Below are 26966 nucleotides of genomic sequence, written 5' to 3' on the forward strand. Positions count from 1 at the left end.
TGCTTGGCCTTGACGGTGGGTACGTGCCGTAGGTGGCAGGGCTTGCCCTTGACGTGGGTATGTGCAGTAGGTGGCAGTGCTTGGCCTTGACGGTGGGTACGTTCAGTAGATGGCAGTGCTTGGCCTTGACGGTGGGTACGTGCAGTAGCTGGCAGTGCTTGGCCTTGATGGTAGGTACGTGCAGTAGGTGGCAGGGCTTGCCCTTGACGGTGGGTACGTGCAGTAGGTGGCAGGGCTTGGCCTTGACGGTGGGTATGTGCAGTAGGTGGCAGTGCTTGCCCTTGACGGTGGGTACGTGCAGTAGGTGGCAGTGCTTGGCCTTGACGGTGGGTACGTGCAGTAGCTGGCAGTGCTTGCCCTTGAAGGTGGGTATGTGCAGTAGGTGGCAGTGCTTGGACTTGACGGTGGGTACGTGCAGCAGGTGGCAGTGCTTGGCCTTGACGGTGAGTACGTGCAGTAGGTGGCAGTGCTTGCTCTTGAAGGTGGGTATGTGCAGTAGGTGGCAGTGCTTGGCCTTGACGGTGGGTATGTGCAGTAGGTGGCAGTGCTTGGCCTTGACGGTGGGTACGTGCAGTAGGTGGAAGTGCTTGGCCTTGACGGTGGGTACGTGCAGTAGATGGCAGTGCTTGGCCTTGACGGTGGGTATGTGCAGTAGATGGCAGTGCTTGGCCTTGATGGTGGGTACGTGCAGTAGGTGGCAGTGCTTGGCCTTAACGGTGGGTACGTTCAGTAGATGGCAGTGCTTGGCCTTGACGGTGGGTACGTGCAGTAGGTGGCAGTGCTTGGCCTTGACGGTGGGTACGTGCAGTAGGTGGCAGGGCTTGCCCTTGACGGTGGGTACGTGCAGTAGGTGGCAGTGCTTGGCCTTTACGGTGGGTACGTGCAGTAGGTGGCAGTGCTTGGCCTTGACGGTGGGTACGTGCAGTAGGTGGCAGTGCTTGCCCTTGACGGTGGGTACGTGCAGTAGGTGGCAGTGCTTGGCCTTGACGGTGGGTACGTTCAGTAGGTGGCAGTGCTTGGCCTTGACGGTGGGTATGTGCAGTAGGTGGCAGGGCTTGGCCTTGACGGTGGATACGTGCAGTAGGTGGCAGTGCTTGCCCTTGAAGGTGGGTATGTGCAGTAGGTGGCAGTGCTTGGCCTTGACGGTGGGTACGTGCAGCAGGTGGCAGTGCTTGGCCTTGACGGTGAGTACGTGCAGTAGGTGGCAGTGCTTGCCCTTGAAGGTGGGTATGTGCAGTAGGTGGCAGTGCTTGGCCTTGACGGTGGGTATGTGCAGTAGGTGGCAGTGCTTGGCCTTGACGGTGGGTACGTGCAGTAGGTGGAAGTGCTTGGCCTTGACGGTGGGTACGTGCAGTAGATGGCTGTGCTTGGCCTTGACGGTGGGTACGTGCAGTAGATGGCAGTGCTTGGCCTTGACGGTGGGTACGTGCAGTAGGTGGCAGTGCTTGGCCTTGATGGTGGGTACGTGCAGTAGGTGGCAGTGCTTGCCCTTGACGGTGGGTACGTGCAGTAGGTGGCAGTGCTTGGCCTTGACGTGGGTACGTGCATTAGGTGGCAGTGCTTGCCCTTGACTGTGGGTACGTGCAGTAGCTGGCAGTGCTTGGCCTTGACGGTGGGTAAGTTCAGAAGCTGGCAGTGCTTGGCCTTGACGGTGGGTACGTGCAGTAGGTGGAAGTGTTTGCCCTTGACGGTGGGTATGTGTAGTAGGTGGCAGTGCTTGGCCTTGATGGTGGGTACGTGCAGTAGGTGGAAGTGCTTGGCCTTGACGGTGGGTACGTGCAGTAGATGGCAGTGCTTGGCCTTGACGATGGGTACGTTCAGTAGATGGCAGTGCTTGGCCTTGACGGTGGGTACGTGCAGTAGGTGGCAGTGCTTGGCCTTGACGGTGGGTACGTGCCGTAGGTGGCAGGGCTTGCCCTTGACGTGGGTATGTGCAGTAGGTGGCAGTGCTTGGCCTTGACGGTGGGTACGTTCAGTAGATGGCAGTGCTTGGCCTTGACGGTGGGTACGTGCAGTAGCTGGCAGTGCTTGGCCTTGATGGTAGGTACGTGCAGTAGGTGGCAGGGCTTGCCCTTGACGGTGGGTACGTGCAGTAGGTGGCAGGGCTTGGCCTTGACGGTGGGTATGTGCAGTAGGTGGCAGTGCTTGCCCTTGACGGTGGGTACGTGCAGTAGGTGGCAGTGCTTGGCCTTGACGGTGGGTACGTGCAGTAGCTGGCAGTGCTTGCCCTTGAAGGTGGGTATGTGCAGTAGGTGGCAGTGCTTGGACTTGACGGTGGGTACGTGCAGCAGGTGGCAGTGCTTGGCCTTGACGGTGAGTACGTGCAGTAGGTGGCAGTGCTTGCCCTTGAAGGTGGGTATGTGCAGTAGGTGGCAGTGCTTGGCCTTGACGGTGGGTATGTGCAGTAGGTGGCAGTGCTTGGCCTTGACGGTGGGTACGTGCAGTAGGTGGAAGTGCTTGGCCTTGACGGTGGGTACGTGCAGTAGATGGCACTGCTTGGCCTTGACGGTGGGTATGTGCAGTAGATGGCAGTGCTTGGCCTTGATGGTGGGTACGTGCAGTAGGTGGCAGTGCTTGGCCTTAACGGTGGGTACGTTCAGTAGATGGCAGTGCTTGGCCTTGACGGTGGGTACGTGCAGTGGGTGGCAGTGCTTGGCCTTGACGGTGGGTACGTGCAGTAGGTGGCAGGGCTTGCCCTTGACGGTGGGTACGTGCAGTAGGTGGCAGTGCTTGGCCTTTACGGTGGGTACGTGCAGTAGGTGGCAGTGCTTGGCCTTGACGGTGGGTACGTGCAGTAGGTGGCAGTGCTTGCCCTTGACGGTGGGTACGTGCAGTAGGTGGCAGTGCTTGGCCTTGACGGTGGGTACGTTCAGTAGGTGGCAGTGCTTGGCCTTGACGGTGGGTATGTGCAGTAGGTGGCAGGGCTTGGCCTTGACGGTGGATACGTGCAGTAGGTGGCAGGGCTTGCCCTTGATGGTGGGTACGTGCAGTAGGTGGCAGTGCTTGCCCTTGACGGTGGGTACGTGCAGTAGGTGGCAGTGCTTGGCCTTGACGGTGGGTATGTGCAGTAGGTGGCAGTGCTTGCCCTTGACGGTGGTTACGTGCAGTAGGTGGCAGTGCTTGCCCTTGACGGTGGGTACGTGCAGTAGATGGCAGTGCTTGGCCATGACGGTGGGTACGTGCAGTAGATGGCAGTGCTTGCCCTTGACGTGGGTACGTGCAGTAGGTGGCAGTGCTTGCCCTTGACGGTGGTTACGTGCAGTAGATGGCAGTGCTTGCCCTTAACGGTGGGTACGTGCAGTAGGTGGCAGTGCTTGGCCTTGACGTGGGTACGTGCAGTAGGTGGCAGTGCTTGCCCTTGACTGTGGGTACGTGCAGTAGCTGGCAGTGCTTGGCCTTGACGGTGGGTACGTGCAGTAGGTGGAAGTACTTGGCCTTGACGGTGGGTACGTGCAGTAGATGGCAGTGCTTGGCCTTGACGGTGGGTATGTGCAGTAGATGGCAGTGCTTGGCCTTGACGTGGGTACGTGCAGTATATAGCAGTGCTTGCTCTTGACGGTGGGTATGTGCAGTAGGTGGCAGTGCTTGGCCTTAACGGTGGGTACGTTCAGTAGATGGCAGTGCTTGGCCTTGATGGTGGGTACGTGCAGTAGGTGGCAGTGCTTGGCCTTGACGGTGGGTACGTGCAGTAGGTGGCAGGGCTTGCCCTTGACGGTGGGTACGTGCAGTAGGTGGCAGGGCTTGGCCTTGACGGTGGGTACGTGCAGTAGGTGGCAGGGCTTGGCCTTGACGGTGGGTACGTGCAGTAGGTGGTAGTGCTTGCCCTTGACGGTGGGTACGTGCAGTAGGTGGCAGTGCTTGGCCTTGACGGTGGGTACGTTCAGTAGGTGGCAGTGCTTGGCCTTGACGGTGGGTATGTGCAGTAGGTGGCAGGGCTTGGCCTTGACGGTGGATACGTGCAGTAGGTGGCAGGGCTTGCCCTTGATGGTGGGTACGTGCAGTAGGTGGCAGTGCTTGCCCTTGACGGTGGGTACGTGCAGTAGGTGGCAGGGCTTGGCCTTGACGGTGGGTATGTGCAGTAGGTGGCAGTGCTTGCCCTTGATGGTGGTTATTTGCAGTAGGTGGCAGTGCTTGCCCTTGACGGTGGGTACGTGCAGTAGGTGGCAGTGCTTGGCCTTGACGTGGGTACGTGCAGTAGGTGGCAGTGCTTGCCCTTGACTGTGGGTACGTGCAGTAGCTGGCAGTGCTTGGCCTTGACGGTGGGTAAGTTCAGTAGCTGGCAGTGCTTGGCCTTGACGGTGGGTACGTGCAGTAGGTGGCAGTGTTTGCCCTGTGACGGTGGGTATGTGTAGTAGGTGGCAGTGCTTGGCCTTGACGGTGGGTATGTGCAGTAGGTGGCAGTGCTTGGCCTTGACGGTGGGTACGTGCAGTAGGTGGAAGTGCTTGGCCTTGATGGTGGGTATGTGCAGTAGATGGCAGTGCTTGGCCTTGACGGTGGGTACGTGCAGTAGATGGCAGTGCTTGGCCTTGACGGTGGGTACGTTCAGTAGATGGCAGTGCTTGGCCTTGACGTGGGTACGTGCAGCAGATGGCAGTGCTTGCCCTTGACGGTGGGTATGTGCAGTAGGTGGCAGTGCTTGGCCTTAACGGTGGGTACGTTCAGTAGATGGCAGTGCTTGGCCTTGACGGTGGGTAGGTGCAGTAGGTGGCAGTGCTTGGCCTTGACGGTGGGTACGTGCAGTAGGTGGCAGGGCTTGCCCTTGACGGTGGGTACGTGCAGTAGGTGGCAGGGCTTGGCCTTTACGGTGGGTACGTGCAGTAGGTGGCAGGGCTTGGCCTTGACGGTGGGTACGTGCAGTAGGTGGCAGTGCTTGCCCTTGACGGTGGGTACGTGCAGTAGGTGGCAGTGCTTGGCCTTGATGGTGGGTACGTTCAGTAGGTGGCAGTGCTTGGCCTTGACGGTGGGTATGTGCAGTAGGTGGCAGGGCTTGGCCTTGACGGTGGATACTTGCAGTAGGTGGCAGGGCTTGCCCTTGATGGTGGGTACGTGCAGTAGGTGGCAGTGCTTGCCCTTGACGGTGGGTACGTGCAGTAGGTGGCAGGGCTTGGCCTTGACGGTGGGTATGTGCAGTAGGTGGCAGTGCTTGCCCTTGACGGTGGTTACGTGCAGTAGGTGGCAGTGCTTGCCCTTGACGGTGGGTACGTGCAGTAGATGGCAGTGCTTGCCCTTGACGTGGGTACGTGCAGTAGGTGGCAGTGCTTGCCCTTGACGGTGGTTACGTGCAGTAGATGGCAGTGCTTGCCCTTAACGGTGGGTACGTGCAGTAGGTGGCAGTGCTTGGCCTTGACGTGGGTACGTGCAGTAGGTGGCAGTGCTTGCCCTTGACTGTGGGTACGTGCAGTAGCTGGCAGTGCTTGGCCTTGACGGTGGGTACGTGCAGTAGGTGGAAGTACTTGGCCTTGACGGTGGGTACGTGCAGTAGATGGCAGTGCTTGGCCTTGACGGTGGGTATGTGCAGTAGATGGCAGTGCTTGGCCTTGACGTGGGTACGTGCAGCAGATGGCAGTGCTTGCCCTTGACGGTGGGTATGTGCAGTAGGTGGCAGTGCTTGGCCTTAACGGTGGGTACGTTAGGTAGATGGCAGTGCTTGGCCTTGACGGTGGGTACGTGCAGTAGGTGGCAGTGCTTGGCCTTGACGGTGGGTACGTGCAGTAGGTGGCAGGGCTTGCCCTTGACGGTGGGTACGTGCAGTAGGTGGCAGGGCTTGGCCTTGACGGTGGGTACGTGCAGTAGGTGGCAGGGCTTGCCCTTGATGGTGGGTACGTGCAGTAGGTGGCAGTGCTTGCCCTTGACGGTGGGTACGTGCAGTAGGTGGCAGGGCTTGGCCTTGACGATGGGTATGTGCAGTAGGTGGCAGTGCTTGCCCTTGACGGTGGTTATTTGCAGTAGGTGGCAGTGCTTGCCCTTGATGGTGGGTACGTGCAGTAGATGGCAGTGCTTGCCCTTGACGTGGGTACGTGCAGTAGGTGGCAGTGCTTGCCCTTGACGGTGGTTACGTGCAGTAGATGGCAGTGCTTGCCATTGACGGTGGGTACGTGCAGTAGGTGGCAGTGCTTGGCCTTGACGTGGGTACGTGCAGTAGGTGGCAGTGCGTGCCCTTGACTGTGGGTACGTGCAGTAGCTGGCAGTGCTTGGCCTTGACGGTGGGTAAGTTCAGTAGCTGGCAGTGCTTGGCCTTGACGGTGGGTACGTGCAGTAGGTGGCAGTGTTTGCCCTTGACGGTGGGTATGTGTAGTAGGTGGCAGTGCTTGGCCTTGACGGTGGGTATGTGCAGTAGGTGGCAGTGCTTGGCCTTGACGGTGGGTACGTGCAGTAGGTGGAAGTGCTTGGCCTTGACGGTGGGTACGTGCAGTAGATGGCAGTGCTTGGCCTTGACGGTGGGTACGTGCAGTAGATGGCAGTGCTTGGCCTTGACGGTGGGTACGTTCAGTAGATGGCAGTGCTTGGCCTTGATGGTGGGTACGTTCAGTAGATGGCAGTGCTTGGCCTTGACGGTGGGTACGTGTAGTAGGTGGCAGTGCTTGGCCTTGACGGTGGGTACGTGCAGTAGGTGGCAGGGCTTGCCCTTGATGGTGGGTACGTGCAGTAGGTGGCAGGGCTTGGCCTTGACGGTGGGTACGTGCAGTATGTGGCAGTGCTTGGCCTTGACGGTGGGTACGTTCAGTAGGTGGCAGTGCTTGGCCTTGACGGTGGGTATGTGCAGTAGGTGGCAGGGCTTGGCCTTGACGATGGGTACGTGCAGTAGGTGGCAGGGCTTGGCCTTGACGGTGGGTACGTGCAGTAGGTGGCAGTGCTTGGCCTTGACGGTGGGTACGTGCAGTAGGTGACAGGGCTTGCCCTTGACGGTGGGTATGTGCAGTAGGTGGCAGTGCTTGGCCTTGATGGTGGGTACGTTCAGTAGATGGCAGTGCTTGGCCTTGATGGTGGGTACGTGTAGTAGGTGGCAGTGCTTGGCCTTGACGGTGGGTACGTGCAGTAGGTGGCAGGGCTTGCCCTTGACGGTGGGTACGTGCAGTAGGTGGCAGGGCTTGGCCTTGACGGTGGGTACGTGCAGTAGGTGGCAGTGCTTGGCCTTGACGGTGGGTACGTTCAGTAGGTGGCAGTGCTTGGCCTTGACGGTGGGTATGTGCAGTAGGTGGCAGGGTTTGGCCTTGACGATGGGTACGTGCAGTAGGTGGCAGGGCTTGGCCTTGACGGTGGGTACGTGCAGTAGGTGGCAGTGCTTGCCCTTGACGGTGGGTACGTGCAGTAGGTGGCAGTGCTTGGCCTTGACGGTGGGTACGTGCAGTAGGTGGCAGTGCTTGGCCTTGACGGTGGGTACGTTCAGTAGGTGGCAGTGCTTGCCCTTGACGTGGGTACGTGCAGTAGGTGGCAGGGCTTGGCCTTGACGGTGGGTACGCGCAGTAGGTGGCAGTGCTTGCCCTTGACGGTGGGTACGTTCAGTAGGTTGCAGTGCTTGCCCTTGTCGGTGGGTACGTGCAGTAGGTGGCAGTGCTTGGCCTTGACGGTGGGTACGTTCAGTAGGTGGCAGTGCTTGGCCTTGATGGTGGGTACGTTCAGTAGGTGGCAGTGCTTGGCCTTGACGGTGGGTACGTGCAGTAGGTGGCAGTGCTTGGCCCTGACGGTGGGTACGTGCAGTAGGTGGCAGTGCTTGTCCTTGACGGTGGGTACGTTCAGTAGGTTGCAGTGCTTTCCCTTGACGGTGGGTACGTGCAGTAGGTGGCAGTGCTTGCCCTTGACGGTGGGTACGTTCAGTAGGTGGCAGTGCTTGGCCTTGACGGTGGGTACGTGCAGTAGGTGGCAGGGCTTGCCCTTGACGGTGGGTACGTGCAGTAGGTGGCAGTGCTTGGCCTTGACGGTGGGTACGTTCAGTAGGTGGCAGTGCTTGGCCCTGACGGTGGGTACGTTCAGTAGGTGGCAGTGCTTGGCCTTGACGGTGGGTACGTGCAGTAGGTGGCAGTGCTTGGCCTTGACGTGGGTACGTGCAGTAGGTGGCAGTGCTTGGCCTTGACGGTGGGTACGTGCAGTAGGTGGCAGTGCTTGGCCTTGACGGTGGGTACGTTCAGTAGGTGGCAGTGCTTGGCCTTGACGGTGGGTACGTTCAGTAGGTGGCAGTGCTTGGCCTTGACGGTGGGTACGTACAGTAGGTGGCAGGGCTTGCCCTTGACGGTGGGTACGTGCAGTAGGTGGCAGTGCTTGCCCTTGACGGTGGGTACGTGCAGTAGGTGGCAGTGCTTGCCCTTGACGGTGGGTACGTGCAGTAGGTGGCAGTGCTTGCCCTTGACGGTAGGTAAGTGCAGTACGTGGCAGTGCTTGCCCTTGACGGTGGGTACGTTCAGTAGGTGGCAGTGCTTGCCCTTGACGGTGGGTACGTTCAGTAGATGGCAGTGCTTGCCCTTGACGATGGGTACGTGCAGTAGGTGGCAGGGCTTGGCCTTGACGGTGGGTAAGTGCAGTACATGGCAGTGCTTGCCCTTGACGGTGGGTATGTGCAGTAGGTGACAGTGCTTGCCCTTGACGGTGGGTACGTGCAGTAGGTGGCAGTGCTTGGCCTTGACGGTGGGTACGTCAGTAGGTGGCAGGGCTTGCCCTTTACGGTGGGTACGTGCAGTAGGTGGCAGTGCTTGCTTTTGACGGTGGGTACGTGCAGTAGGTGGCAGTGCTTGGCCTTGACGGTGGGTACGTGCCGTAGGTGGCAGTGCTTGCCCTTGATGGTGGGTATGTGCAGTAGGTGGCAGTGCTTGCCCTTGACGGTGGGTACGTTCAGTAGGTGGCAGTGCTTGCCCTTGACGGTGGGTACGTGCAGTAGGTGGCAGTGCTTGCCCTTGACGGTGGATACGTTCAGTAGGTGGCAGGGCTTGGCATTGACAGTGGGTACGTGCAGTAGGTGGCAGTGCTTGCTCTTGACGGTGGGTACGTGCAGTAGGTGGCAGTGCTTTGCCTTGATGGTGGGTACGTGCAGTAGGTGGCAGTGCTTGGCCTTGACGGTGGGTACGTGCAGTAGGTGGCAGTGCTTGGCCTTGACGGTGGGTACGTGCAGTAGGTGGCAGTGCTTGGCCTTGACGGTGGGTACGTGCAGTAGGTGGCAGTGCTTGGCCTTGACGGTGGGTACGTGCAGTAGATGGCAGTGCTTGGCCTTGACGGTGGGTACGTGCAGTAGATGGCAGTGCTTGGCCTTGACGGTGGGTACGTGCAGTAGGTGGCAGTGCTTGCCCTTGACGGTGGGTACGTGCAGTAGGTGGCAGTGCTTGCCCTTGACGGTGGGTACGTGCAGTAGGTGGCAGTGCTTGCCCATGACGGTGGGTGCTTGCAGTAGGTGGCAGTTCTTGGCCTTGACGGTGGGTATGTGCAGTAGGTGGCAGTGCTTGCCCTTGACGGTGGGTACGTGCAGTAGGTGGCAGTGCTTGCCCTTGACGGTGGGTATGTTCAGTAGGTGGCAGTGCTTGCCCTTGACAGTGGGTGCTTGCAGTAGGTGGCAGTGCTTGCCCTTGACGGTGGGTACGTGCAGTAGGTGGAAGTGCTTGCCCTTGACGGTGGGTATGTTCAGCAGGTGGCAGTGCTTGGCCTTGACGGTGGGTACGTGCAGTAGGTGACAGTGCTTGGCCTTGATGTGGGTACGTGCAGTAGGTGGCAGTGCTTGGCCTTGACGGTGGGTACGTGCAGTAGGTGGCAGTGCTTGCCCTTGACGGTGGGTACGTGCAGTAGGTGGCAGTGCTTGCTTTTGACGGTGGGTACTTGCAGTAGGTGGGAGTGCTTGGCCTTGATGGTGGGTACGTGCAGTAGGTGGCATTGCTTGGCCTTGACGGTGGGTACGTGCAGTAGGTGGCAGTGCTTGGCCTTGACGGTGGGTACGTGCAGTAGGTGGCAGGGCTTGGCCTTGACGGTGGGTACGTGCAGTAGGTGGCAGTGCTTGGCCTTGACGGTGGGTACGTACAGTAGGTGGCAGTGCTTGGCCTTGATGGTGGGTACGCTCAGTAGGTGGCAGTGCTTGGCCCTGACGGTGGGTACGTGCAGTAGGTGGCAGGGCTTGGCCTTGACGGTGGGTACGTGCAGTAGATGGCAGTGCTTGGCCTTGACGGTGGGTACGTGCAGTAGGTGGCAGGGCTTGCCCTTGACGGTGGGTACGTTATGTAGGTGGCAGGGCTTGCCCTTGACGGTGGGTACGTGCAGTAGGTGGCAGTGCTTGCCCTTGACGGTGGGTACGTGCAGTAGGTGGCAGTGCTTGCCCTTGACGGTGGGTACGTGCAGTAGGTGGCAGTGCTTGCCCTTGACGGTAGGTAAGTGCAGTACGTGGCAGTGCTTGCCCTTGATGGTGGGTACGTTCAGTAGGTGGCAGTGCTTGCCCTTGACGGTGGGTACGTTCAGTAGGTGGCAGTGCTTGCCCTTGACGGTGGGTAGGTGCCGTAGGTGGCAGGGCTTGGCCTTGATGGTGGGTAAGTGCAGTACGTGGCAGTGCTTGCCCTTGACGGTGGGTACGTGCAGTAGGTGGCAGGGCTTGCCCTTGACGGTGGGTACGTGCAGTAGGTGGCAGTGCTTGCCCTTGACGGTGGGTACGTGCAGTAGGTGGAAGTGCTTGCCCTTGACGGTGGGTACGTGCAGTAGGTGGCAGTGCTTGCTTTTGACGGTGGGTACGTGCAGTAGGTGGCAGTGCTTGGCCTTGACGGTGGGTACGTGCCGTAGGTGGCAGTGCTTGCCCTTGACGGTGGGTACGTGCAGTAGGTGGCAGTGCTTTCCCTTGACGGTGGGTACGTTCAGAAGGTGGCAGTGCTTGCCCTTGATGCTGGGTACGTGCAGTAGGTGGCAGTGCTTGCCCTTGACGGTGTATACGTTCAGTAGGTGGCAGTGCTTGGCATTGACAGTGGGTACGTGCAGTAGGTGGCAGTGCTTGGCCCTGATGGTGGGTACGTGCAGTAGGTGGGAGTGCTTGGCCTTGACGGTGGGTACGTGCAGTAGGTGGCAGTGCTTGGCCTTGACGGTGGGTACGTGCAGTAGGTGGCAGTGCTTGGCCTTGATGGTGGGTACGTGCAGTAGGTGGCAGGGCTTGCCCTTGACGGTGGGTACGTGCAGTAGGTGGCAGTGCTTGGCCTTGACGGTGGGTACGTGCAGTAGGTGGCAGTGCTTGGCCTTGACGGTGGGTACGTGCAGTAGGTGGCAGTGCTTGCCCTTGATGGTGGGTACGTGCAGTAGGTGGCAGTGCTTGCTTTTGACGGTGGGTACTTGCAGTAGGTGGGAGTGCTTGGCCTTGATGGTGGGTACGTGCAGTAGGTGGCATTGCTTGGCCTTGACGGTGGGTACGTGCAGTAGGTGGCAGTGCTTGGCCTTGACGGTGGGTACGTGCAGTAGGTGGCAGGGCTTGGCCTTGACGGTGGGTACGTGCAGTAGGTGGCAGTGCTTGGCCTTGACGGTGGGTACGTTCAGTAGGTGGCAGTGCTTTGCCTTGATGGTGGGTACGCTCAGTAGGTGGCAGTGCTTGGCCCTGACGGTGGGTACGTGCAGTAGGTGGCAGGGCTTGGCCTTGACGGTGGGTACGTGCAGTAGATGGCAGTGCTTGGCCTTGACGGTGGGTACGTGCAGTAGGTGGCAGGGCTTGCCCTTGACGGTGGGTACGTTATGTAGGTGGCAGGGCTTGCCCTTGACGATGGGTACGTGCAGTAGGTGGCAGTGCTTGCCCTTGACGGTGGGTACGTTCAGTAGGTGGCAGTGCTTGCCCTTGACGGTGGGTACGTTCAGTAGATGGCAGTGCTTGCCCTTGACGATGGGTACGTGCAGTAGTTGGCAGGGCTTGGCCTTGACGGTGGGTAAGTGCAGTACATGGCAGTGCTTGCCCTTGACGCTGGGTACGTGCAGTAGGTGGCAGTGCTTGCCCTTGACTGTGGGTTCGTGCAGTAGGTGGCAGTGCTTGCCCTTGACGGTGGGTACGTGCAGTAGGTGGAAGTGCTTGCCCTTGACGGTGGGTACGTGCAGTAGGTGGCAGTACTTGCTTTTGACGGTGGGTACGTGCAGTAGGTGGCAGTGCTTGGCCTTGACGGTGGGTACGTGCCGTAGGTGGCAGTGCTTGCCCTTGGCGGTGGGTACGTGCAGTAGGTGGCAGTGCTTGCCCTTGACGGTGGGTACCTTCAGAAGGTGACAGTGCTTGCCCTTGATGGTGGGTACGTGCAGTAGGTGGCAGTGCTTGCCCTTGACGGTGGATACGTTCAGTAGGTGGCAGTGCTTGGCATTGACAGTGGGTACGTGCAGTAGGTAGCAGTGCTTGCCCTTGACGGTGGGTACGTGCAGTAGGTGGCAGTGCTTTGCCTTGACGGTGGGTACGTGCAATAGGTGGCAGTGCTTGGCCTTGACGGTGGGTACGTGCAGTAGGTGGCAGTGCTTGGCCTTGATGGTGGGTACGTGCAGTAGGTGGCAGTGCTTTGCCTTGACGGTGGGTACGTGCAGTAGGTGGCAGTGCTTGGCCTTGACGGTGGGTACGTGTAGTAGATGGCAGTGCTTGTCCTTGACGGTGGGTACGTGCAGTAGATGGCAGTGCTTGGCCTTGACGGTGGGTACGTGCAGTAGGTGGCAGTGCTTGGCCTTGACGGTGGGTACGTGCAGTAGGTGGCAGTGCTTGCCCTTGATGGTGGGTACGTGCAGTAGGTGGCAGTGCTTGCCCTTGACGGTGGGTGCTTGCAGTAGGTGGCAGTGCTTGGCCTTGATGGTGGGTACGTGCAGTAGGTGGCAGTGCTTGCCCTTGACGGTGGGTACGTGCAGTAGGTGGCAGTGCTTGCCCTTGACGGTGGGTATGTTCAGTAGGTGGCAGTGCTTGCCCTTGACAGTGGGTGCTTGCAGTAGATGGCAGTGCTTGCCCTTGACGGTGGGTATGTTAAGTAGGTGGCAGTGCTTGCCCTTGACAGTGGGTGCTTGCAGTAGGTGGAAGTGTTTGCCCTTGACGGTGGGTATGTTCAGCAGGTGGCAGTGCTTGGCCTTGACGGTGGGTACGTGCAGTAGGTGGCAGTGCTTGGCCTTGACGGTGGGTACGTGCAGTAGGTGGCAGGGCTTGCCCTTGACGGTGGGTACGTGCAGTAGGTGGCAGTGCTTGGCCTTCTCGGTGGGTACGTGCAGTAGGTGGCAGTGCTTGGCCTTGATGATGGGTACGTGCAGTAGGTTGCAGTGCTTGCCCTTGACAGTGGGTACGTGCAGTAGGTGGCAGTGCTTGCTTTTGACGGTGGGTACTTGCAGTAGGTGGCAGTGCTTGGCCTTGACGGTGGGTACGTGCAGTAGGTGGCAGTGCTTGGCCTTGACGGTGGGTACGTGCAGTAGGTGGCAGTGCTTGGCCTTGACGGTGGGTACGTGCAGTAGGTGGCAGTGCTTGCCCTTGATGGTGGGTACGTTCAGTAGGTGGCAGTGCTTGGCCTTGACGGTGGGTACGTGCAGTAGGTGGCAGTGCTTGGCCTTGACGGTGGGTACGTGCAGTAGGTGGCAGTGCTTGGCCTTGACGGTGGGTACGTGCAGTAGGTGGCAGGGCTTGCCCTTGACGGTGGGTACGTGCAGTAGGTGGCAGTGCTTGGCCTTGACGGTGGGTACGTTCAGTAGGTGGCAGTGCTTGGCCCTGACGGTGGATACGTTCAGTAGGTGGCAGTGCTTGGCCTTGACGGTGGGTACGTGCAGTAGGTGGCAGTGCTTGGCCTTGACGGTGGGTACGTGCAGTAGGTGGCAGTGCTTGGCCTTGACGGTGGGTACGTGCAGTAGGTGGCAGTGCTTGGCCTTGACGGTGGGTACGTTCAGTAGGTGGCAGTGCTTGGCCTTGACGGTGGGTATGTTCAGTAGGTGGCAGTGCTTGGCCTTGACGGTGGGTACGTGCAGTAGGTGGCAGTGCTTGCCCTTGACGGTGGGTACGTTATGTAGGTGGCAGTGCTTGCCCTTGACGGTGGGTACGTGCAGTAGGTGGCAGTGCTTGCCCTTGACGGTAGGTAAGTGCAGTACGTGGCAGTGCTTGCCCTTGACGGTGGGTACGTTCAGTAGGTGGCAGTGCTTGCCCTTGACGGTGGGTACGTTCAGTAGGTGGCAGTGCTTGCCCTTGACGATGGGTACGTGCAGTAGGTGGCAGGGCTTGCCCTTGACGATGGGTACGTGCAGTAGGTGGCAGTGCTTGCTTTTGACGGTGGGTACGTGCAGTAGGTGGCAGTGCTTTGCCTTGACGGTGGGTACGTGCCGTAGGTGGCAGTGCTTGCCCTTGACGGTGGGTACGTGCAGTAGGTGGCAGTGCTTGCCCTTGACGGTGGGTACGTTCAGTAGGTGGCAGTGCTTGCCCTTGACGGTGGGTACGTGCAGTAGGTGGCAGTGCTTGCCCTTGATGGTGGATACGTTCAGTAGGTGGCAGTGCTTGGCATTGACAGTGGGTACGTGCAGTACGTGGCAGTGCTTGCCCTTGACGGTGGGTACGTGCAGTAGGTATCAGTGCTTGCCCTTGATGGTGGGTACGTGCAGTAGGTGGCAGTGCTTGGCCTTGACGATGGGTACGTGCAGTAGGTGGCAGGGCTTGCCCTTGACGGTGGGTACGTGCAGTAGGTATCAGTGCTTGCCCTTGATGGTGGGTACGTGCAGTAGGTGGCAGTGCTTGGCCTTGACGGTGGGTACGTGCAGTAGGTGGCAGGGCTTGCCCTTGACGGTGGGTACGTGCAGTAGGTGGCAGTGCTTGCTTTTGACGGTGGGTACGTGCAGTAGGTGGCAGTGCTTGGCCTTGACGGTGGGTACGTGCCGTAGGTGGCAGTGCTTGCCCTTGACGGTGGGTACGTGCAGTAGGTGGCAGTGCTTGCCCTTGACGGTGGGTACGTTCAGTAGGTGGCAGTGCTTGCCCTTGACGGTGGGTACGTGCAGTAGGTGGCAGTGCTTGGCCTTGACGGTGGGTACGTGCCGTAGGTGGCAGTGCTTGGCATTGACAGTGGTTACGTGCAGTAGGTGGCAGTGCTTGCTCTTGACGGTGGGTACGTGCAGTAGGTGGCAGTGCTTGCTCTTGACGGTGGGTACGTGCAGTAGGTGGCAGTGCTTTGCCTTGATGGTGGGTACGTGCAGTAGGTGGCAGTGCTTGGCCTTGACGGTGGGTACGTGCAGTAGGTGGCAGTGCTTGGCCTTGACGGTGGGTACGTGCAGTAGGTGGCAGTGCTTGGCCTTGACGGTGGGTACGTGCAGTAGGTGGCAGTGCTTGGCCTTGACGGTGGGTACGTGCAGTAGATGGCAGTGCTTGGCCTTGACGGTGGGTACGTGCAGTAGATGGCAGTGCTTGGCCTTGACGGTGGGTACGTGCAGTAGGTGGCAGTGCTTGCCCTTGACGGTGGGTACGTGCAGTAGGTGGCAGTGCTTGCCCTTGATGGTGGGTACGTGCAGTAGGTGGCCGTGCTTGCCCTTGACGGTGGGTATGTTCAGTAGGTGGTAGTGCTTGCCCTTGACAGTGGGTGCTTGCAGTAGGTGGCAGTGCTTGCCCTTGACGGTGGGTACGTGCAGTAGGTGGAAGTGCTTGCCCTTGACGGTGCGTATGTTCAGCAGGTGGCAGTGCTTGGCCTTGACGGTGGGTACATGCAGTAGGTGACAGTGCTTGGCCTTGACGTGCGTACGTGCAGTAGGTGGCAGTGCTTGCCCTTGACGGTGGGTACGTGCAGTAGGTGGCAGTGCTTGCATTTGACGGTGGGTACTTGCAGTAGGTGGGAGTGCTTGGCCTTGACGGTGGGTACGTGCAGTAGGTGGCAGTGCTTGGCCTTGACGGTGGGTACGTGCAGTAGGTGGCAGGGCTTGCCCTTGACGGTTGGTACGTGCAGTAGGTGGCAGTGCTTGGCCTTGACGGTGGGTACGTGCAGTTGGTGGCAGTGCTTGGCCTTGACGGTGGGTACGTGCAGTAGGTGGCAGTGCTTGCCCTTGACGGTGGGTACGTGCAGTAGGTGGCAGTGCTTGCTTTTGACGGTGGGTACTTGCAGTAGGTGGGAGTGCTTGGCCTTGACGGTGGGTACGTGCAGTAGGTGGCAGTGCTTGGCCTTGACGGTGGGTACGTGCAGTAGGTGGCAGTGCTTGGCCTTGACGGTGGGTACGTGCAGTAGGTGGCAGGGCTTGGCCTTGACGGTGGGTACGTGCAGTAGGTGGCAGTGCTTGGCCTTGACGGTGGGTACGTTCAGTAGGTGGCAGTGCTTGGCCTTGACGGTGGGTACGCTCAGTAGGTGGCAGTGCTTGGCCCTGACGGTGGGTACGTGCAGTAGGTGGCAGGGCTTGGCCTTGACGGTGGGTACGTGCAGTAGATGGCAGTGCTTGGCCTTGACGGTGGGTACTTGCAGTAGGTGGCAGGGCTTGCCCTTGACGGTGGGTACATGCAGTAGGTGGCAGGGCTTGCCCTTGACGGTGGGTACGTGCAGTAGGTGGCAGTGCTTGCCCTTGACGGTGGGTACGTTATGTAGGTGGCAGTGCTTGCCCTTGACGGTGGGTACGTGCAGTAGGTGGCAGTGCTTGCCCTTGACGGTAGGTAAGTGCAGTACGTGGCAGTGCTTGCCCTTGACGGTGGGTACGTTCAGTAGGTGGCAGTGCTTGCCCTTGACGGTGGGTACGTTCAGTAGGTGGCAGTGCTTGCCCTTGATGGTGGGTAGGTGTAGTAGGTGGCAGGGCTTGGCCTTGACGGTGGGTAAGTGCAGTACGTGGCAGTGCTTGCCCTTGACGGTGGGTACGTGCAGTAGGTGGCAGTGCTTGCCCTTGACGGTGGGTACGTGCAGTAGGTGGCAGTGCTTGGCCTTGACTGTGGGTACGTGCAGTAGGTGGCAGGGCTTGCCCTTCATGGTGGGTACGTGCAGTAGGTGGCAGTGCTTGCTTTTGACGGTGGGTACGTGCAGTAGGTGGCAGGGCTTGGCCTTGACGGTGGGTACGTGCAGTAGATGGCAGTGCTTGGCCTTGACGGTGGGTACGTGCAGTAGGTGGCAGGGCTTGCCCTTGACGGTGGGTACATGCAGTAGGTGGCAGGGCTTGCCCTTGACGGTGGGTACGTGCAGTAGGTGGCAGTGCTTGCCCTTGACGGTGGGTACGTTATGTAGGTGGCAGTGCTTGCTTTTGACGGTGGGTACGTGCAGTAGGTGGCAGTGCTTGGCCTTGACGGTGGGTAAGTGCAGTACGTGGCAGTGCTTGCCCTTGACGGTGGGTACGTGCAGTAGGTGGCAGTGCTTGCTTTTGACGGTGGGTACGTGCAGTAGGTGGCAGTGCTTGGCCTTGACGGTGGGTACGTGCAGTAGGTGGCAGTGCTTGGCCTTGACGGTGGGTACGTGCAGTAGATGGCAGTGCTTGGCCTTGACGGTGGGTACGTGCAGAATATGGTAGTGCTTGGCCTTGACGGTGGGTACGTGCAGTAGGTGGCAGTGCTTGGCCTTGACGGTGGGTACGTGCAGTAGGTGGCAGTGCTTGCCCTTGACGGTGGGTACGTGCAGTAGGTGGCAGTGCTTGCCCTTGATGGTGGGTGATTGCAGTAGGTGGCAGTGCTTGGCCTTGACGGTGGGTACGTGCAGTAGGTGGCAGTGCTTGCCCTTGATGGTGGGTACGTGCAGTAGGTGGCAGTGCTTGGCCTTGACGGTGGGTACGTGCAGTAGGTGGCAGTGCTTGCCCTTGACGGTGGGTACGTGCAGTAGGTGGCAGTGCTTGCTTTTGACGGTGGGTACTTGCAGTAGGTGGCAGTGCTTGGCCTTGACGGTGGGTACGTGCAGTAGGTGGCAGTGCTTGGCCTTGACGGTGGGTACGTGCAGTAGGTGGCAGTGCTTGGCCTTGATGGTGGGTACGTGCAGTAGGTGGCAGGGCTTGCCCTTGATGGTGGGTACGTGCAGTAGGTGGCAGTGCTTGGCCTTGACGGTGGGTACGTGCAGTAGGTGGCAGTGCTTGGCCTTGACGGTGGGTACGTGCAGTAGGTGGCAGGGCTTGCCCTTGACGGTGGGTACGTGCAGTAGGTGGCAGGGCTTGGCCTTGACGGTGGGTACGTGCAGTAGGTGGCAGGGCTTGGCCTTGATGGTGGGTACGTGCAGTAGGTGGCAGTGCTTGCCCTTGACGGTGGGTACGTTCAGTAGGTGGCAGTGCTTGGCTCTGACGGTGGGTATGTGCAGTAGATGGCAGTGCTTGGCCTTGACGGTGGGTATGTGTAGTAGGTGGCAGTGCATGCCCTTGACGGTGGGTATGTTCAGTAGGTGGCTGTGCTTGGCCTTGACGGTGGGTACGTGCAGTAGGTGACAGTGCTTGGCCTTGACGGTGGGTACGTGCAGTTGGTGGCAGGGCTTGCCCTGACAGCGGGTACTTGCAGTAGGTGGCAGTGCTTGCCCTTGACGGTGGGTACGTGCAGTAGGTGGCAGGGCTTGCCCTTGACAGTGGGTACGTTCAGTAGGTGGCAGTGCTTGGCCTTGACGGTGGGTACGTGCAGTAGGTGGCTGTGCTTGGCCTTGACGGTGGCTATGTTCAGTAGGTGGCAGTGCTTGGCCTTGACGGTGTATACGTGTAGTAGGTGGCAGTGCTTGGCCCTGATGGTGGGTACGTGCAGTAGGTGGCAGTGCTTGGCCCTGACGGTGGGTACGTGCAGTAGGTGGCAGTGCTTGGCCCTGACGGTGGGTACGTGCAGTAGGTGGCAGTGCTTGGCCTTGACGGTGTGTACGTGCAGTAGATGGCTGTGCTTGGCCTTGACGGTGGCTATGTTCAGTAGGTGGCAGTGCTTGGCCTTGACGGTGTATACGTGTAGTAGGTGGCAGTGCTTGGCCCTGATGGTGGGTACGTGCAGTAGGTGGCAGTGCTTGGCCCTGACGGTGGGTACGTGCAGTAGGTGGCAGTGCTTGGCCTTGACGGTGTGTACGTGCAGTAGATGGCTGTGCTTGGCCTTGACGGTGGGTACGTGCAGTAGGTGGCTGTGCTTGGCCTTGACGGTGGGTACGTGCAGTAGGTGGCAGTGCTTGCCCTTGACGTGGGTACGTGCAGTAAGTGACAGTGCTTGGCCCTGATGGTGGGTACGTGCAGTAGGTGGCAGTGCTTGCCCTTGAAAGTGGGTACGTGCAGTAGGTGGCAGTGCTTGGCCTTGACGTGGGTACGTTCAGTAGGTGGCAGTGCTTGGCCTTGACGGTGGGTACGTGCAGAAGGTGGCAGTGCTTGGCCTTGACGGTGGGTACGTGCAGTAGGTGGCAGTGCTTGGCCTTGACGGTGGGTTCGTGCAGTAGATGGCAGTGCTTGGCCTTGACGGTGGGTACGTGCAGTAGGTGGCAGTGCTTGGCCCTGACGGTGGGTACGTGCAGTAGGTGGCAGGGCTTGCCCTTGATGGTGGGTACGTGCAGTAGGTGGCAGGGCTTGGCCTTGACGGTGGGTACGTGCAGTAGGTGGCAGGGCTTGGCCTTGACGGTGGGTACGTGCAGTAGGTGGCAGTGCTTGCCCTTGACGGTGGGTACGTTCAGTAGGTGGCAGTGCTTGGCTCTGACGGTGGGTATGTGCAGTAGGTGGCAGTGCTTGCCCTTGACGGTTGGTATGTTCAGTAGGTGGATGTGCTTGGCCTTGACGGTGGGTACGTGCAGTAGGTGACAGTGCTTGGCCTTGACGGTGGGTACGTGCAGTAGGTGGCAGGGCTTGCCCTGACAGCGGGTACTTGTAGTAGGTGGCAGTGCTTGGCCTTGACGGTGGGTACGTGCAGTAGGTGGCAGGGCTTGCCTTTGACAGTGGGTACGTTCAGTAGGTGGCAGTGCTTGGCCTTGATGGTGGGTACGTGCAGTAGGTGGCTGTGCTTGGCCTTGACGGTGGGTACGTTCAGTAGGTGGCAGTGCTTGGCCTTGAAGGTGGGTATGTGTAGTAGGTGGCAGTGCTTGGCCCTGATGGTGGGTACGTGCAGTAGGTGGCAGTGCTTGGCCTTGACGTGGGTACGTGCAGTAGGTGGCAGTGCTTGGCCCTGATGGTGGGTACGTGCAGTAGGTGACAGTGCTTGCCCTTGACGGTGGGTACGTTCAGTAGGTGGCAGTGCTTGGCCTTGACGGTGGGTACGTGCAGTAGGTGGCAGTGCTTGGCCCTGATGGTGGGTACGTGCAGTAGGTGGCAGTGCTTGCCCTTGACGGTGGGTACGAGCAGTAGGTGGCAGTGCTTGGCCTTGAAGGTGGGTACGTTCAGTAGGTAGCAGTGCTTGGCCTTGACGTGGGTACGTTCAGTAGGTGGCAGTGCTTGGCCTTGACGGTGGGTACGTGCAGAAGGTGGCAGTGCTTGGCCTTGACGGTGGGTACGTGCAGTAGGTGGCAGTGCTTGCCCTTGACGGTGGGTACGTGCAGTAGGTGGCAGTGCTTGGCCTTGACGGTGAGTACGTGCAGTAGGTGGCAGTGCTTGGCCTTGACGGTGGGTACGTGCAGTAGGTGGCAGTGCTTGGCCTTGACGGTGGGTACGTGTAGTAGGTGGCAGTGCATGCCCTTGACGGTGGGTATGTTCAGTAGGTGGCAGTGCTTGGCCTCGATGGTGGGTACATGCAGCAGGTGGCAGTGCTTGGCCTTGACGGTGGGTACGTGCAGAAGGTGGCAGTGCTTGTCGGTGGGTATGTGCAGTAGGTGGCAGTGCTTGACCATGCGTACGTGCAAATGGTGGCAGTGCTTGTACGTGGGTACGTGCAGTAGGTGGCAGTGCTTGACCGTGGGTACGTTCAGTAAATGGCAGTGCTTGGCTACAATGGTTGGTAGGGGTGACTGGGTGTGGGACACTAGCCATGAGTCCAGGATAAGTTAATGCTTCATGTAAGAGGTGAGTTTTTAGGTTTGACTTGAAGGTGGGGAGAAGGTGCTTGGCGTACACTGAGGGTGCGGGAGTTCCACAGGTAAGGGCAGTGAGGGGAAGGGTTTAAAGGAGCAGCCCCCCCCCTCTCCTTTTTATTTACAGGTATAGGAAGCAGAGCTGAACAGCCTTCATTTCAGTACCCAGTACCCCCTTGTTCCGGAGATATCGAGGAAGATGCCGCCGGTAGTGTCGTTCCCCCACCGGGGAAACAAAATGGTGGTTTCAATATTCGTTGTCACGCGGGACAACAATAAACCGCAATGTCATCCGTTCGCCGCTTGCCCATGGCTCGCGTGGAATTTAAGCCACCATGGCTTACCGGCGGCACCTTCTCCATTACGCATCTCGGGAGCCAGTGGGTTGAGTGACCACGGTTCAGCTCCGGAGACCCCATGGGAGGGAACTGCTGCTCTAAGGCGAGAGAGCAGTAGGGGGTGCGAAGGAGACAGTTATGGATAGAGCACAGGAGACGGGGGCATAACGAGAGATCAGAGCTGATATGTGGAGTTTTATGGGCAAGGAGGAGAACTTTGTAGGGGATCTGAAACTTGATGGGCATATGGGAGAAGGATTTAAGGAGATGAGCAGACGCCGCCCAGGAGGGTGCGGGGAATTAAGACCCGTTGATCATTGTAAGGTCTGTGGGGCAGGGACTCCTTTCCCTAATGTCTGCTGCTATGTATGGAGCGCTTCCTATTATGCCACGTGTGTTACTGCTGTAAAGCGCTATGTACATGGATGGTGGTACAGCAGGGGCGGACAACTTCAGTCCTCAAGGGCCACCAACAGTTTGCATTTTAAGGATATCCCTGCTTCTGCACAGGTGGCTGTCAGAATGACTGCATCATCTGTGCTGAAGCAGGGATATCCCTAATACCTGGCCTTTTGGTGGCCCCTGCGTGCTGGAGTTGGCCACCTCCTGTGCTACAGTATATACATTAAGATATACATCCTGCACATGCTGGAGAAGATCAGATGTTCTAGCAGTTTAGAGGCAAAATGCAGGCGGTAGACAGTAGTACTGTAGGTACCAAGGCAAATGGGTCAAAGGTGCTGTGCGTGACCAGTGCACGCTGCATGGAGCAGGGGAGCATGCCAGAATGTAGGGAGGAGGTGAAGATCTGGGTGAGAGTGGAGGGTATAACGAGCCAGACGTCTGCGTTTGGGACAGAATAGGATTGAGAGAGCGGGTGGTTGAGGGAGAAGAGGAGAGTAACTTCTGAGCGAGGAGATTTGGATGGGACAGAATCTCTCTATTGATAGAATCCACCCTGGCTGAAGTGGTCAGCAAAGGTTTGGGGAGAAAGGGAGGATTCAATATATAGCGTGAAAATGTGAATTATTTTGTTTAAAATGTAATGACAGAATTGATGGGCCTGTAACCTGTGTGTCCATCTTGCCTGGTGGATTGTGGGAGGCGCAGTGTCCCAAAAACCACCGCTCCTAATGAGATGATTGCCGGTGTATCCTCCATTTCTTTTCCTACAGGCCAGAATTCAATCCCGCGGAGTGAGGGAAGCGCGTGGGAAGAGGAAGAGGAACAGCATAAAGGAGGAGGAGGGGGAGAATGTTTGCCCTAATAGGGGGCAGTTGAAGGGACAAACCCCCCAGAGAAGGGGCAACAGCTCCAAGGGAGGCACACTGGCCAGATTATTTGCCTCCCCCAAGGTGACAGAGGCAACTATAGGTGAGAAGAGTAATCTCCCTGCCGTTGAGGTGGCAGAGGTGGAATTATCTGACTTTTGTGGGTAGAGTGGTCTATTAAGCAACTTATCACCTATCAATCTATCCATCCATCGATCCCATCATCTATCCATTCATTCCATCATCTATCAATCTATCCATCCATCCCATCATCTATCCATCCATCCATCATCTATCCATCCATCCCATCATCTATCCATCCATCATCTATCCATCCATCCCATCATCTATCAATCTATCATCCATCCCATCATCCCTCCATCCATCCCATTATCTATCATCCCATCATCCATCATCTATCCATCCATCCCATCATCTATCCATCCATCCCATCATCTATCAATCTATCATCCATCCCATCATCTCTCCATCCATCCCATCCCATCCCATCATCTATAAATCTATCCATTCATCCCATCATCTATCCATTCATCCCATCATCTATAAATCTATCCATTCATCCCATCATCTATAAATCTATCCATTCATCCCATCATCTATCCATCCATCCCATCATCCATCCATCCCATCATCCATCCATCCCATCTATCCATCCATCCCATCATCTATCCATCATCCCTCCATCTATCCCATCCCATCCCATCATCTATAAATCTATCCATTCATCCATCATCTATCCATCATCCATCCATCCCATCATCCATCCATCCCATCATCCATCCATCCCATCATCTATCCATCATCCATCCATCCATCCCATCATCCATCCATCATCCATCCATCCATCCCATCATCCATCCATCATCCATCCATCCATCCCATCATCCATCCATCCCATCATCCATCCATCCATCCATCATCCATCCATCCCATCATCCATCCATCATCCATCCATCCATCCCATCATCCATCCATCATCCATCCATCCATCCATCCCATCATCTATCAATCTATCATCCATTCCATCATCCATCCATCTATCCCATCCCATCCCATCCTCTATAAATCTATCCATTCATCCCATCATCTATCCATTCATCCCATCATCCATCCATCCATCCATCATCCATCCATCCCATCATCCATCCATCATCCATCCATCCATCCCATCATCCATCCATCATCCATCCATCCCATCATCTATCAATCTATCATCCATCCCATCATCCATCCATCTATCCCATCCCATCCCATCCTCTATAAATCTATCCATTCATCCCATCATCTATCCATTCATCCCATCATCTATCCATTCATCCCATCATCCATCCATCTATCCCATCCCATCCCATCCTCTATAAATCTATCCATTCATCCCATCATCTATCCATTCATCCCATCATCCATCCATCTATCCCATCCCATCCCATCCTCTATAAATCTATCCATCCATCCCATCATCTATCCATCCATCCCATCATCTATCAATCTATCATCCATCCCATCATCCCTCCATCCATCCCATCTCCAATGCCTATACACACTTTCATTTTCTAGTGACACCCACTCCACTCTGGGGCCACGCCCTCTGCCCCATGGACTCTCAGACGGTGATCCTGATTGGTGGTCAGGGAAGCCGCATGCAGTTCTGTAAGGATGCCATGTGGAAGCTTAACACAGGTGATGAGCCACCCTAATAGGGACGCCCACCTGATACAAACATCTTCCCGGTGACCCCTATTCTTATGCGGAGGGGAACTCTTGTTAATAGAAAGCCATACATCTCCACATAATGAATAATTTACTGGTTTGTTTGGTGTTTTTTATTTAAAAACTAAAAAAAGCGTAAAATTGCTAGGCAATTTATTGGCGTTAATGACTAAAATAAAAATCACTATATAATTGGCAGTTCTATGTGTGCAGTCACCTATATCGGGTGCTCAAGCCCCCGCACCCCCAACAGGTCAGGTTAAGCACAGGTGGCTCGATCAGAGTCTCAGTCTTCAACTGCACCACCTGTGCTGCAGCAGGGACTGATTGAGCCACCAGTGCTGCAGCAGGGACTGATTGAGCCACCTGTGCTGCAGCAGGGACTGATTGAGCCACCTGTGCTGCAGCAGGGACTGATTGAGCCACCTGTGCTGCAGCAGGGACTGATTGAGCCACCAGTGCTGCAGCAGGGACTGATTGAGCCACCTGTGCTGCAGCTGGGACTGATTGAGCCACCTGTACTGCAGCAGGGACTGATTGAGCCACCTGTGCTGCAGCAGGGACTGATTGAGCCACCTGTGCTGCAGCAGGGATATCCAGAAAACCTGACCTGTTGGGGGTCTGGAGTTTAGCACCCCTGGCCTATATAATGCCGCAAGGTGAGACAGCTATGTTCTTGACGCTCTCTCTCTCTCTCCCCCCCTCTCTCTCTTTCCCCCTCCCCCCCCCCCTGCCCAGACACTCGGCCTGTTTGCTGCAGAGGGACCTGTACATATTTGGGGGCTGGGACACTCCTGTGTGCTATAATGACCTCTACCTCCTGGATCTGGGTGAGTACCTCGGGGTACTTAGGCAGGGGGCTGGTGAGGGACGAAGAGTATAGCAGGGGGGATCTCTTCTCCCCCCTCTCTCCTCCCTCTCATCTCCTTTCCCTCTCCCCCATTCCCGCTTCTATTTCCCCCTTTCCCTCTCTTTCCTCCCCTCCCCTTTCCCTCCCTTCCCCTTTCCCTCCCTTCCCCTTTCCCTCCCCTCCCCTTTCCCTCCCCTCCCCTTTCCCTCTACTCTCTCCTCGTCCCCCTCATACTTTTGATCTACCCTTCGCTCTCCCACAGGTCTCATAGAGTTCTCTCCCGTTGATGTCCGCGGCTCCTCTCCCTCCCCTCGCTGGTGAGTATAACTATAGTCTGCATATACAGAGGGAAATCCTGCCCTGCAGAACTTGCGCTTCAATACACAGAGGGACACAGATTTAACACACGCACACAAATAGCACCACCTCCCTGGCCTCCTCCTCAGCTGGCACTCTGCTGCCCCCGTCTCAGACTCCCACTTCCTGATCCATGGCGGTTACGACGGGAACCAGGCCCTGAGTGACACCCACATCTTCAGCACAGGTAATATGTGGCTGAGGCCACGAGATGTTCGTGGCAACACCATTGGCTGAGAGCTATGCAATGACCGGGCGCTGCTATTGGTCAGTAGTATATCACTTTGTGATACCTCAGCCCAGCGCTGCGCAGACCGGGGGGCGGGAGATTTGTCTGGGAGGGCGCGGGCCGTTGCAGAGGTCCCGCGCTGTTCCCCAAGGCATTTAAATGAAATGCCGGGGATCGCGTGAGGCCTCTGCAACAAGAAAACTTACCGTGATCCAGACGCTTGTGACGCGTCTCCATGGCAACACGGCGTCAAATGACGTTGCGGGGTCATTTCACATCACAGGCGTCAAATGAAGCTGCGGGTCACGTGACCCTGGAGTGTCATTTGACGCACCGGCTTTAAATTATTTTTTTATATATATTTAACATTTTTCTTTCTTAAAATTTTTATTCCATATTCGTGGTTTTCTATTTATTTATTTAATTCAGTTTTTAATGTTTTGGTTCATTCTACTCCCATGAGACCTGTGGGAGAGCGAAGGGTAGATCATCTTACATTTCCTTATAGAGTGTAAGCTCCTTGGAGCCTTAGCTACTGCAACACTGTATGTTTTTAGTTTGTGTCCTCCAACCCTATTGTACTGCACTAAGGGGCCTATGCAGAGAGCAGCGATTTTAAAAATTGGCGAGGGTAATAAAAAGTAGCTTTTTTGGAGAGTTTTATTCTCCATATGCAGAAATGTGCGAAATCTGCAATTTATAGCATGAATGCGTGTGGCGAGTTTAAAATGGAGAGATGCGCGCTGCTGAAATGTGTAAAAAAAAAATCGCGCATTTTTTTTTTTTTTCCTATGGCCGGCGAGCTCCAGCTTCTTGCCAACTTTTGTTGGCGGAGCTAATTGTAGAAAATCGCGCCATTTTATTGGCGCGAACAGCCGCTAGATGGCGTTCGCGCCTTTCTGAATTCGGATATTTTTAAAACTGGCGAGATGTAGGTTCTCGCCAGCCGCGCGGCGAGATTTACAAATAGAAAAAAAAAATGGCGCGTTTTTCGTAACTCGCCATTTTCTGCTGTTTTCTAAGCAAATTTCGCCAAAAAATGGCGATATTTACTATAGCGCTGCTCTCTGCATAGGCCCCTAAGTATGTTGGCGTGTTTATAAATGATGAATTAGCAGCTCGCCCCATGTTTGCCTTTATGCTCCCTCCCGGGCCTTACCCGCTGAGCGGAGGAGCCGCCCAGGAGGCTGAGAGCGGAAGTTGAGGCTTTGGGCTGCCAACAGGGGGGAGATCCGGGACAAGTGTCCCAGGCCCAGCGGCTTAACCTGCCACTCCCCCTGTGTAAGCAGCCCAGGAGCGATCTGCAAGCCTGGATATTAATGGGTGGGTTTGCATTAAGTAAAATAGAATATTCGTTTTTTTCAGATTTGGCCATTTTGTGTTTAAAAATGTATTGA

At 57.2% G+C, this 26966-nt stretch overlaps 1 protein-coding gene across 5 annotated transcripts in view; it reads left to right on the top strand.

The window, feature by feature from the left end:
* The window catches only part of LOC142465742 (uncharacterized), an 87569-nt gene that overhangs the window by 59739 nt on the left and 864 nt on the right, over positions 1-26966 (top strand). For 4 of the 5 annotated variants that reach the window (XR_012787958.1, XR_012787955.1, XR_012787957.1 and 1 more), the window contains 4 exons: positions 22307-22505; positions 23981-24103; positions 24872-24963; positions 25246-25300. Coding sequence is in view for 1 of the 5 variants with exons in the window: in XM_075570007.1 (XP_075426122.1) it covers positions 22307-22505; positions 23981-24103; positions 24872-24963 (414 nt within the window). In the remaining 4 variants the exon portion in view is untranslated. The remainder of the gene's footprint in view (positions 1-22306; positions 22506-23980; positions 24104-24871; positions 24964-25245; positions 25301-26966) is intronic. The other variant, XM_075570007.1, reaches the window with a different exon arrangement.

This window comes from Ascaphus truei, chromosome 14 (assembly GCF_040206685.1).
Source record: "Ascaphus truei isolate aAscTru1 chromosome 14, aAscTru1.hap1, whole genome shotgun sequence".
Taxonomy (NCBI): Eukaryota; Metazoa; Chordata; class Amphibia; order Anura; family Ascaphidae; genus Ascaphus; species Ascaphus truei.